At 51.6% G+C, this 12,990-nt stretch overlaps 1 protein-coding gene across 10 annotated transcripts in view; it reads left to right on the top strand.

Annotated features, from left to right (window-relative positions):
• EMID1 (EMI domain containing 1) overlaps positions 1 to 12,933 on the top strand; it is a 42,455-nt gene extending 29,522 nt beyond the window's left edge. Inside the window, exons 14-17 of one of the 10 annotated variants that reach the window (XR_010729281.1) lie at positions 1,086 to 1,130; positions 6,753 to 6,837; positions 7,751 to 7,841; positions 11,197 to 11,230. Coding sequence is in view for 8 of the 10 variants with exons in the window: in XM_066260213.1 (XP_066116310.1) it covers positions 1,086 to 1,130; positions 6,753 to 6,837; positions 7,639 to 7,841; positions 11,194 to 11,469 (609 nt within the window). In the remaining 2 variants the exon portion in view is untranslated. Of the gene's footprint in view, positions 1 to 1,085; positions 1,131 to 6,752; positions 6,838 to 7,638; positions 7,842 to 11,193 lie in introns of all 10 variants that reach the window. The other 9 variants (XR_010729282.1, XM_066260214.1, XM_066260213.1 and 6 more) reach the window with 9 other exon arrangements.
• Positions 12,934 to 12,990: the final 57 nt, after the last annotated feature.

Genomic DNA, 12,990 nt, shown 5'->3' with positions numbered 1-12,990 from the left:
CTCCAGGTCGACGCTTTATCCCACTGCGCCACCACAGGTCAGGCCAAGTATTATTTTTACTTACAGGATTTCCATTTGATTCTTTTTTACAATTTCCACATCCCACCTGAAATTGCCCAGCTCATCACCCATTGTATTAATTCCACTAGATTCTTTAACATATTTATCATAGATAATTTAAACTGTTTCTGCTAATTTCAGCATCTGGGTTGGCTTTGGATCTGTTTCTACTGACTTGACTTTTCTCTTGAAAAACTACGTTTCTCACATGTCTAATAATTTTTATTGCATTTTGGACAATATAGATAATATAATGAAAAGAATCTGTTAAATAGTGAAGGATTCTGTTATCTTCCTCTGAAGAGTGTTGATTTTTGGTCCAGGGTGTGGGTTGAACTCAGCTTTGTGACCTTAGGATGGACAGTTCCTGAACAATCCAAGGACTAAAGGGGAGTATTTATGCAGATTTCATTCCCCTGCTGTAGCTCCCTGCTTTCAGTTATTTCCTCTCAGTTTCCTCCTCCTTTGGCAGTCTCCATCCTCTGCTTGAGGCCCCTGTCTAAGTAGTTCAGTTGGTTGGAGTGTTGTCCCAACATGCTGAGGTTGTGGATTCGATCCCCAGTCAGGGCACATACAGGAAACAACCAGCGATGGCACGAATAAACAGAACAACAAGTCAAACAAGCCGATGTTTTTCTTTCTCTTTCTCTCTCTCTCTCTCTCCCCCCCCCCTTCCTCTCTCACTAAAAATCAATTAAAAAAAACAAACTAACATTTTCTGCTTGAGCTGTTCGCTGGACTGAGGAGGCTAGGGTTTACTCTTCAGAGGTAAAGCTATAAATATATGGATTTCACCCAGTACAGTTTCCTTCTTTCAAAGACCAAATATCCTCCAGTATCTGGCTGTTCTTTATCACTTCCCATTGCTGTCTGTTTAGTTGGGTTTTTTTTTTTCCATTTTTTCCTACTGTTAATGTAATACAAGCCACTCTATCTCTGCCTCTCTCAGACTCTCTCAATATGTCTCTTTTTTCCTCCTTTCCTCCTTCCCTCTCTCATTGCTCTACTTCTATTTCTCCTTGCAGGGAGAGCCTGGCCCCAAAGGAGACCCCGGTGAGAAGAGCCACTGGGTAAGCTCCAGCCCCACACTGACCTCCCACTGTTGCCTCCTGCCCGGGGCACTCAGGAGATTATTTTGGAATGGGAGCACCCCAGCCAAACCCCCATAACAACCCAGTCCCCCAGGGAGGAGCCTTGATAGTTCTCAGCCCTAGCCCCCTCCCTTATCTTATCCCTCCCAAATGGGCAGGGCCAGCCTCATCAGCAGACCCCACGCTCTCTGTCTCTGTCTTCATGTCCCTGTCTCTGCCTTCCCTCTGTGGCCTTTCCAGGCCAGGGTGACCCTGCCTGTTCCTGGGCAGTTTGGGCTGACCCAGTCCAGACTGCAACCCCTGCCTCCATAGCCCTCTACAAGCAAGGGCTTGGGCTTCTGCTCCCTTGTCTACTGAAAAATGGGAAGCATGAAGACAATAGCCACACAGGAGGATGGGACAGGGGGAAATGGTACCTTAGGAAAGCCATGACACATAGGAAGGGAGACATGGAAATGCTGAGGTACACAGGAGCCTATGGTTAAAAGGTACAGGGGACCTAGACACCATCATACACACAGGAACTCCATGAAGTAGGGAAAGAGAGGCCTATAAACTGTCATGTACATAATGTACATGGTAAATGAGATCAGGGAACCTAGACTCCTCTATGACAAAAGAACTATAATTAACATGAGATCCTAGACACCATCACATACATAGGAGACTCAAGAGGAGTGTGAGGAGACGCCTAGAAACTGTTATAGGCACAGGAGAACCATGAAAAATGAGATGAGGGAATCTAGAAAGCACCATACGTAAAGGAAGCCCATGAAGAAAGGGAAGAGGGGCCTAGAAACTGTCACATACACAGGAAACATGGAGTAAATGGGAAAGGGGGCCTAGCAACCACATGTGGGGTGCTAGAAACCTTCATAATCATTGAAGATAGTTGCAGTGAATGAATTTCAGGGCCAGAAATCTATCTACCCAAGAGACACAATGAGGGAAGACCAAAAGCCCCAAAATGCAGAGACTTGGAAACCAGCACTGACATAGGAAACATTTAGAAAATGGATGTGGTAGGGGCAGACACTCCTATGGGAGAAACAACTGGGGGGCTCTCTTGGAGGCTCATATTGTGCCTCCCTCCTCTACCCCACCCCCTCCCTGGTGCAGTCTGGCTGGGATGTCCTACTTCCTGGTAGGTACTAGTTAGGACACGGGAAGCACCCAGCTCCTGCCTTGCCCTCTCTGCTCCTGATTGTGGGGTCAGTGATGGATACAGCCGTGGGAGCCCCCACCCTGCACGAGTCCTCCCCCATGTCTTTCCATGACTTCTGGGGCCCTGCTACCTTTCTGGCAGCCAGCTCCTGCTGCCCCTTCATCTTTTTGTCCCACCCCACCCCCAGCCCCCACCCCCGCATGGCTCCAGAGCCTCATAAGTACACTGTCAGTTTGGGCATGAGCTAGGCTGGGGTCAGGTAGAGCAGCGTGAGCCCAGCTCTCTGCCTCCCCTCAGCGCTTTCACTGGCCCCTCTCAGCACATTTTCTACGCAGCCCAGGAAAGGCGGGAGGAAGGTGAAGTCTCAATTAAGCTAAGCAGCCCCATCCCTGCATGGGGATCCCAGCAGAACAGATGCCTGAACTATCCTAGATCAGGCCTCTAACTCAGGACTACCTATGGGTGGGGCCCCAAGAGGTAGCAGGGCCCCTATCCATCCACCTGCCTCCCCCTCACCCACCTGCTCTTCTGCCCCTGCTTGCCGCTTGCCTGGGAGGGGGCCTGCTGGGCTGGGGACTGCATGAGGCTTTGGAGGCTGGGGAAGCAGTTCTGTTGGGGGCAGGTGGGAATGAGGTCAAGAGCGGGGAAGGGCCCCTGAGGACCCCTATATACACTGTACCTACCAACTCCACGTAGCAAAGCTTTCAGAGCCTCTGGCCTCACTGTGGCTCAGTAGAGACACCTAGTGGCCATGGGCAGGCACTGAGGCACTGCTAAGGAGTGGCTGGGCTGAGCCAGCCTGCCTAGAACAAAGCTTGTAACTCTTATTCAGACAGGAAAAACTGAGGCCCAACTCCTCAGAGCAAATTGTTGGCAGGCTTTTCAGCTCTCAGGACTAAGGGAACCAGCTAACATTTCCCCAAGCACTTCCTTGATGGGTGCCAGACCGCAGCCCAGGCACTGTGGACATAGATGCAATTTGGACAGAGTTCCCACCCTCGGGGTAGCACAGTGGTGGTGGGGGGAGGAGAGACAGACTAGTAACCAGTAGCTAGCTATAGGACAGGGGAAGCTCAGCTGTGATAGGGGAGGATTTAGCATCCTCCTGGTGTAGACCCGTACTGAGGCCTGAAAGACACATTAACCAGGGAAAGGGTATTCAGGGAGAGGAGCAGGAGTGTCATGTGCAAACACTTGGAGTGGCAGAGTGTGACAGGCAAGAGGTGAGACAGAGCTCAAAGGCCTTCAGGACTTAGGAGGCCATAGTGAGGAATTTGAACTTTGTTTTATGGGCAGTGGGGAGTCACCGAAATAATAATGAGCAGGGAAGTGACGTGGTCAGATTTTTGTTTGCAGGAGACCCCTCTGTTGCCATGTGGAGAATGAATGGGAAAGGCAGAGAGAGACTAGGTAGAAGGCTGTCATGGTCATCCTGGCAAGAGACTGTGGGGACTGGAACTGAGCTGGAATAGTTCTCTTTGGAACTGGGAGTGGGGACAATGAGGATTGACTAATGTCAATGGGGCTAAGAGACACTTGGATGCTAGTTTGGCTGTGAGGGGGGAGCAAAAAATTAACGGAGACACAGTAGTAAAGGAGAGCCAGGAGAAGCAGGCCCACTGTTTTGTCCATGAAAAATGGAAGATGTCTGTTATGACCGAGAGCGGGGTGTCCAGCAGGCCCTGTATACTCAGGCCAGGCTGGGAAAGAGACCATGGGAGTCATCAGTGCAAACAGCAGCCCCCACCCCCGGGGAGGAATCCAAATAGCAGGATCTTTTTTTACATTTTTCTTCAAGATTTTTATTTTGAAAATTTTCAAGTATGCAGAAGTGTTGGTACAATGAAGATTATTCTCCCCGTCCTCTAAACTGACCAGGTAGTATTTTGCCACATTTGCTCTATCTTTTCCTTTATATATTCATAGACCTTTTTTCTCTACTCCATTTGAAAGTAAGGTTCAAACTTCATTCACATCTCCCCTAACACATCAGCGTGTATCTTGAAAGACTATGACATTCTCCCAAAGAGTCACAATACCACTTAAGTGACACCTAAGAAAGCTGACATTAATTCAATAAAAGGATGTCATTTTATATATAATATATATAGATTTGATCAGTGGTCCCCAAAATGCTTTTTACAGCTGTTTTCTTTTTTAACTTCTAATCAAGATTCATGCATTATGTTTGGTTGTCATGTCCCTAGTCTCTTTTAACCTAGAATAGACCCCCTGCCCTTTTTTTCTTTTTCTTGACTATCTTTTTGTGAATGTCCCATCTAGATTTGTCTGGTGGTTTCCTGGTGATGAGATGCAGGTTAAATACTCTTGGCAGGAGCACTCATGGAGGATGTGGTGCTTTCTTACTGCATCTCATCAGGAGGCTCATAGTGTCAGCTTGTCCCACTGTCCATGCTGGGAGTAGTTTAATATAATTTTGAAGGGCATCCATTTTTACATCCTCCTCCTGTAATACCTGAAGAGGGATTACTTTGGTGTACAGCCTGTGGTGACCCTGTGACCCCCAGGCTGCAATAGCCAGTCTGGCCTAAGGGAAGCTCAATCCATATGATGTGGACAGGATGCCTGGCTCATAACAAATGATCACAGCATGACCAAAGTGGGCTCACGAATATATATTGGGAGACTTCTCAGTTGTTAGGTATTTTTGGGATAGCAGCTACTTTAAAGCACTGGATTGTAACCATAGCAATATGCATAGTATACATCATCCCTTCACTTGCTCCATACTGAATAAAGAACACAGAAAGATCCCGGTTGTATCAGGGCTGGAATAGTTCTGTTTGCTATCCTGATGCTCTGTTGGAATTAAGATATCTATGTCCCAGAACCTGCTTAACTCTGGACTAGTAAAGGAGTATGAAGCATGAATCTGGACAAGACTAGGGACTCTATGCTGGGGAAAGAAAGGACAGATTGAGAACAAGTGGAAGTGAATGCCAGCTGCTGGTGTCTGGCATGAGCCCCTGGCAGCAGCTGGTTCTCTGTGGCACTGGGGAGCCCCAGATCAGGGAGGCCTAGGAGGGTGGCTTTGTGGGCCCATTTCCACATCCCTGGGCTTGGGTGTTGGAAATGCTGCTTAGAAGGGAGGGTGGGGCCTGACCAGGTGGTGGCGCAGTGGATAGAGCATCGAACTGGGATGCTGAGGACCCAGGTTCGAGACCCTGAGGTCGCCAGCTTGAGTGGGGGCTCATCTGGTTTGAGCAAAAGCTCACCAGCTTCAACCCAAGGTTGCTGGCTCAAGCAAGGGGTTACTCGGTCTGCTGAAGGCCCACAATCAAGGCACATATGAGAAAGCAATCAATGAACAACTAAGGTGTCGCAACGAAAAACTAATGATTGATGCTTCTCATCTCTCTCTGTTCCTGTCTGTCTGTCCCTATCTGTCCCTCTCTCTGACTCTGTCTCTGTAATTTAAATAAATAAATAAATAAAAAGAAGGGAGGGCGGGGCTGAGGGCCAGGCCCCAGAGTAGCTGGAGCCTGGGAGGGAGGCATCCAGAGTAAGAAGGATGGGGAAGAAGGGTACCCAGGCCAGCACCTCAGTTTTGCCAGTATTTTAAAGTTTCCCAACACCACCACTCAAACATATTCTAATTTTACTTGTATATATTCATTTTGACATGAATGGAAAGAATATTGGTAAGTAGCCCAATTTCTACCACTGATGGAGGTAAACAGTAAGTATTTCACTTTTTAGACTATTAGAGATGGACCTGACCAGGCAGTGGTGCAGTGGATAGAGCGTCGGACTGGGATGTGGAGGACCCAGGTTTGAGACCCCGAGGTAGCCAGCTTGAGCACAGGCTCATCTGATTTGAGCAAAGCTCACCAGCTTGGACCCAAGGTCACTGGCTTGAGCAAGGGGTCACTCGGTCTGCTGTAGCCCCACGGTCAAGATATGAGAAAGTAATCAATGAACTAAGGTGTCGCAATGAAAAACTGATGATTGATGCTTCTCATCTCTCTCCGTTCCTGTCTCTCTGTCCCTATCTATCCCTCTCTCTGTCTCTGTAAAAAAAAAATAAAAAAGAGAAAAAAAGAATATTAGAGATGGGGTGCAGGATTCTATGGCAACTCCCAAGGCACATTCTGTGGCAGGTTTCATGGCAGGCGCTGGGACAGCACTGCTGCCCCTGTGGATTGGCATCCCCTGACCCCCAGCGCAGCAGGATTTGCAGGGGTGTGGGAGAAAACATCTAGCCGGGATCCATCAGAACTTAGGAGTCTGCTTCTGCCTGCTTTGTCCCCCTCCTGTCCTCTCCTGGTCTTGTCCCAGCTGTCCATGGACCCGGGGCTGTGGCAGGTGGTGCAGGCTGCAGGTGCATGACCAGGGTGGGGCATGGGCCACCAACAGGCTTTTGCAGGGCCCCCTCCTGTCCCCTTCACGGCTGCATCTGTCTCTTTCCTCCGCAGGGGGAGGGGTTGCACCAACTACGCGAGGCTTTGAAGATTTTAGCTGAGAGGGTTTTAATCTTGGAAACAATGATTGGGCTCTATGGTGAGTAGAGACAGACGGACAGACAGCCCAGCCCCTGCCCACCAGCCTTCCCCAGGCCCTCCAGGGTGGAGCTTCCAGGGCCCAGTCCTGAGGCTGGAGAGGATAAGACCACCTAACCCCTCAATGACTGGTCCCTCCTCCACAGGTAAAGGGGGCCTGAGAAATCTGGGCCTCCAGGCATTATGGTTAATGTGGTTTCCAGGCCTGCAGAGGAAACCAGAGGTGACAGATTTCGAGTTTGGAAGAAATTATGCGCAATAAGACCAAACTCTAGACTAGTGGGGTTGTGGGTAACAGAGCCAGATTGTAACAGTGCAAGTGATTATGTGTAATAAAGGTAGAGCCCAGGCCCACAGGAGGATTGTGGGTAATGGATCCAGACTTCAATCAGGTTTCAGCTCTAGAGAAATTGTGGGTAACAGAGCCAGTCTCCGGGCCCACAGGGACAATAGGTTATGGAGCTGGACTCCAGAAATGCAAGGGACTGTGAATGACAGAGCCAGGCTAAGGCCCCAGGGGACTCTGGGTAATATACTGCCCACCAATTCTGATCCTCCCTCACCATAAGTCCCCAGAGGCTCTCAGGGCAGGATTTCCTGGCCTCAGATATTCAGTTTCAGTTTCCCCTCTGGTCCTCCTAACCTCTCCTGAAGGTCCCTTTCGGGGCCTGAGAGAGCCAGACTCTAACCCCAGGAATTCACCCACCAGTTCTCTACCCATCAGCCATCTGGTAACTTGAGGAACCAGGCAAGTCCTGTCCCCACTTAGGAGACCAAGGTCTCAATAGCTACTCACACCCAGGCTCCTGCCTTGAAGCCGGCTGGCACCTGGCCCGTACACCCCACCCTCGGCTCCCCGGCCCAGCCCCCAGAGGCCGGACTCGCACCGTCTGCTCTTCTCGATCTCCCATCAGGCTCCTAGCTTACAGAGCTTCCTGCAGCAGCAGGCTCAGCTGGAGCTCCTGGCCAGACGGGTCACCCTGCTGGAAGCCATCATCTGGCCAGGTAATGGCAGGGTGGGCAGGCAGGTGGGGACACAGACGGCAACTCCCAAACCTGGACCCAGGCCAGCAGACACTCATTCTTTAGTCCTTCCATCCAACTAGCAAATGGTGGCTGGCACAGAGAAGGCTCTGGTAACTAGTTCTTGAGTGAATGAACACCTGCTCTGGGCCAGGCATCTTGCTGGCACAGGCTCCAACAGATAAGACAGACATAATCCTGCTCTCAAGGAGCTTAGGCTGTGGGGGTGAGTGGGGAGCACTGGGACTGGCCATTAAACCAAAGGTGAGGAATATCACAGTGGAGTGAGTATAGGCAGCTGTGAAAGCACACAAGTGCCCCTGACCCAGGTTGCAGTGAGGGGTGAGAGGCATTTCAGGGAGGGCTTCCTGTTGGAGGTGTTGGCTAAGTGGAGCCCTGAAGGGCAAGGATCAGGGGTGAGTGAAAAGGCAGCAGAACAGCATGGGCAAAAGCCAAGAGGCCAGAGAGAGCCTAGAGGGATTGTTCCATGAAATTGCTTAGGGATAAATTATTTGGCTACATGATCTGTCAGGGCCCAATCTGAGAAAGTCCTCGAAGGGTTAGATATCAAGTGGTCAGTACCCCTCTTTGTGCCTGGCTTATCAAGGTGGTGCTAAGAGGGTCTTGCCCCATTAACCTGGAGTCAATGGCTGGCCCTGGAGAGAAGCAGAGATCGGCTGACTTCAAGGAGAACCACATTCCTCACCGACCTGCTAAGAGGCCCCAACAGCGGCCCCTTTCCCCCACCTCACAACCCAGTCCTAGCACATCAGTGCACACAGGTCTCAGGCTTCATGAACAACCTCCTATCTCTTTTACAAATGGGGGAACTGAGGCCCCCCCATGCAAAAGAGGGCCAAGGTTAGAGCCAAGCCTCCTTCATTCAGCAAAACTAGAGGGTGCACCTACTGAATGCCAGGTCTTGGCAGGCACTTAGCAGATCTCAAGGGTACCTGCCTTGGGGAGCTGCCCATAGAGTGGCAGGGGATCCTCAGCTATAGAGAGAAGGGCCATGGGGTAGAGGAGCAACAAAGTACAGAGATGAGAACCAGTCACTTTTCACTGGGGAGTGGGGAAAGCTTTCTGGAAGGTGGGACACTTGTGTTAGAACAAGTGTGCCAGGAGAAGGCGGAAGGGTAACCCTTAGAGTCCTATGTGGACAGAGGCCTGGATGTTGGAAGGTATATAGTGTGCTCCTCTAACCACACCACATGGCTTTTCTAACTTCTAGAACCATAACCGATCATCTCCCAGACCTCCTTCCCTTTCACAGAGCAAGGACCAAGGACCCAATCCCAGCTCTCAGCACCTTTTCAGGTGCCCCCAGCTCCTCTCAGGAAGATGGCTGCTGTGCTCACTTCGGCAGCACATATACTAAAATAGGAAGATGGCTGCAGGAGCCAGAAGAGACACGTCATGTTCTGGAATCTATACCCCACCCTCCCTCTAGAGCATCCCGGGGAGGAAGTGCTGGTCACTTCGGAGGGCCCATGTCCACTCTCTGTGGCCACAGGCCTAGAAGAGAGATCCCACAAGCGAGCTCTGGTTGTGGGCCTGGCAGGGGTGGCTTGAGGAGGGGATCAAAGGAGATGAAACCATCCCACTGACCATCCTGCACAGCAGGTGCTAACTAAAGACCCAGGCGGGGCACACGTTTAGGATATAATGAACAATGACAATAGTAACAGCTGCCCCACATCTAGCCACCTGGCTGAGGGATTTACAATGATCACCTCCTGTCCTTACAAGCTTGCTAGGCAAGCCATACCATGCTCATCTCACAGATGAAGAAAGAGGTTCAGAGGGCTCATGTGACTCCCCCTGGGTCATAGGGACAGTGGTGGTGAGGTTAGTGGTCCACCCTAGGTCTGTCCTCTAAAGTCCTGGCTCTTTCAGTTCCATCGGCAGAGGTTCACTGACACTTCTGCTCTGCTATGGACTGAGTGGAGCCTAGAAGAAGCCAAGGCCTTCCATTCATGTCAGAACAGCATCTCATGACCAAATCACAGTGACCAGACTTGCGGGAGACCCGGTCAGAAGGTCACCTCCTAGTGACCACAATAATCTAGTGTGTACTGTGAAAACTACTTTCCACTTCTGGTCATGTTAGAACAAAAAGGGTGTGACAATGGGGGTGTGTCCTCTACATTCCAGGTGGGGGCTCAAAGGTCTGTGAGTTGCCCAAGGCCACATAACTGGGACACATGGGGGCCCTGGGGCCAGGACTTGGCCCTAGCTGTTGTTGGAGCCTGAGCTCTGTGCTACCCTCCTCCTGTGCTCCCTGATTTAAAGCATGAAATGTCCCTTAACTGTGATGGCACATGCTTATTTGCCCCAGGGCCCCCAAATCTCAGTCCAGAGGTGAATGAGACATTGGGTATGTGGGTCAGGGCACTTAACAAGTAATGATAATGAGGTCTAACCCACTCTCCTGGTAGTGTCCTCAGTAGGAAGCTGGTGCTCACCACAGGCCAAGTGTCCTGTGAACAGGGTTTTGGAGGCTTAGTCTAGTCCTCCATCCTGGGGCTTTTCCCTGAGCACTGCTCTCCCTCTAGAAAAGTAGCCCATTCTTCTGACCTAGCTGACCTGCTCATTTAGCTTTGAGAGGGACTGAGGTGATAGTCACAGAAGGCTTCCTAAAGGAGGCAGGTCCTGCTCAGGGTTTTGAAAGATGAATAGGAATTGTTTAGGGGGCAAGAATGCCAATTACTCATTTCGTTCTTGAGGTGCAGCTCATTTCCAGGTTGGGGCTTATCCCACCATCACCAAATTGGAACTGACTTTAGTGTATAGGAATTGGCCAGGACCTCAGAGTATATCTGAAACTGAGACAACTGAGGCCCCGGCAGAGGTCTAGTTTGCCCAGAGCCACAGAACAGGTCAAGGGCAGATCCTGGCCCTCCTAATCCTTCCCCACAAGTGGCCTAATCTAAGGAGAGGAAAAGTGAGTCTGTTCCTTGGCCTTAGTTTACCCAGCTGTGAAATGGGGATGATTCAGGGCATACCTTCACCTCAATATAGAAAAATTTTTATGGAGCACTGACTATACACTAAGCACTTCAAGAATATGGTGGGTTCATTTATCCCCACTTGACAGAAAATCAAATAGAGGCCCTGAGTACTCTCACTGGGTTGGGGGCTGATGACTCCTTGAGGGGTAGTGGGGGACATTAACCAGTTTGCAGATGCCCTTTTTTCCTACAGCTCTGCCTCCTGGGTGCCAGGGCAGAGTGAACCTGGTCGAGTGCCCAGTCACCCCACTCCTCCAGAAGGCCAAGGGGAGGTGGGTGCCTCACACAGACCTCACTAACCTAGCCTCTCTCCTTCCCTCCAGCAGAACCAGAGGGGTCAGGGGCAGGCCCTGCTGGCACGGGCACCCCCAACCTCCTTCGGGGCAAGAGGGGAGGACACGCAACCAACTACCAGATCGTGGGCCCCAGGAGCCGCAACGAGAGAGGCTGAGGGCAGTGGCGGCCCCTCGGGGTGGGCCAGGCCAGGCATCCCTTCCCAGCCTGGATTCTGCCAGCTGCCTCCAGGGACCGCCCATCCATATTTATTAATGTCCTCAGGGTCCCTCTGCCACCTAGGCCTTTGGGGTAAGCGGATCTAGGTCCTGGCACCCTAGGCACATCTGCCTCATAGGAGGCTGAACAGGGTCTGGGGCCTGAGGGAGAGGTGGCCCAGTGGGAGGGTAGGCCCTGCTTGGACCCTGGGCCTGCTTCCCTCTATGAAATGGGGTAATGCAAGCCTGTGGGGAGGGGGTGGCAGGTTCAGAGTGTCTGTCCTCCCATCAGGTGCCCAGGCATCCAGGCCTGCAGGCACTGAGCCCAGAGATGAGCTTGGCCCCGCCCTCAGCGCTAGCAGGGTTGCCGAGGCAGGGCAGTCTCACTTCCCTTCCCATCAAACCTGGGAGGAGTCCACCCACGCCCCTCCTCTCGTTTTCCGGTGCTGGGTTCCCAATACTGAGGTCAAGCTGCCTGAGCTGACAGGGTGTTGTGGACTCTTTGACTCAGTTCTGTCCCCTAAACCCCCAGTCATTCCCATGGGGGGGACATGGGAAGGGAGGAGCCACCTGCTCCCACAAAGCCTGTGATAGACACCATGAGATAGGTGTCTACCGGCCAATAAAGGCCACCAGCCTGATTCCTCACCCAGCCTGGTTTCAGCGTGTACTTTGATGTGGGGCAGCAGGGTAAGGCCAGGGTCTCTTTCCTTTTCTCAGTGGCCTTTACTGCCCACCTGCAAAGCAGGTTTAAGGCTGGCCTGCACAGGGCTGAGGGGGCCGGCACAAGGGGGTAGGTGAGCAGAACAGAGGCTCAGGCCACGCCACCCCCGGCCAGGTGTCAGCAATGGCTGTGGCTTCTGAGAGGCCAGGGGAGCAAGGAGCTGCCACACCTCAGGGCAGCTTCTCCTGAGCCTGTTTGCTCAACTGAAGAAATAAAACTGATGGTTCTGGCTCCCAGCTGGTGACCAACAGCCCAGCTTCCAGGTGCCCCTCTGCCTTACTCCTCCCCCAGCCCACCTGAAACTCACACCCATGCCCCACCCTCTGCCCTCTTGGCTCTGTCTGTACCTCCCCTCCCTGGAAGGGGGAGGGACAGAGAGGGGCGGGGTCAGGAGGGAGGAGCTGCTGCTTCAAAGCTGAGGAAGCTTCTCCCAGGCAGCACCCTCACCCACCGCTTCCTGCCATGGGGCCCAGCACTGCACAGCCACAAGCTTCCTAGCCTGCTGTGGACCAAGCCTAGGAGACTGACTGAACTGGCCACTGTCCAGTGGGGACACAGTGAAGGGATAGTATTCCTGGGTAATCAGGGAAGGCTTCCTGGAGAGCTATTTCTGTGTAGGCTGAGAAAAAGGATGGGTAAAAATTATCTGGGAAACAAGTGATTAAGAATGCTCCTCGGCAGTGGGTCCAGCCCAGCAAAGGCCCAAGGTGGAGGACACAGCTTCCTGAAGAAAGAGGCAGCATGGTGCAGGGATAGTAGACCATATCTGGACACCAGAGAGCTGCTCTCCTGTAACTGGCTGTTTGTTCACTGTTCATTCATTCATCAGGGAGCTGCACTCCTACAATTGGCTGTTTGTTCACTGTTCATTCATTTATGCCCACACACAAGAGTCAGATACAACT

The sequence above is a fragment of the Saccopteryx bilineata genome, chromosome 2, assembly GCF_036850765.1.
Source record: "Saccopteryx bilineata isolate mSacBil1 chromosome 2, mSacBil1_pri_phased_curated, whole genome shotgun sequence".
NCBI classification, from domain to species: Eukaryota; Metazoa; Chordata; class Mammalia; order Chiroptera; family Emballonuridae; genus Saccopteryx; species Saccopteryx bilineata.
The sequence above is the reverse complement of the archived record's forward strand: the minus strand, read 5'-3'. Positions and strand labels throughout refer to the sequence as shown.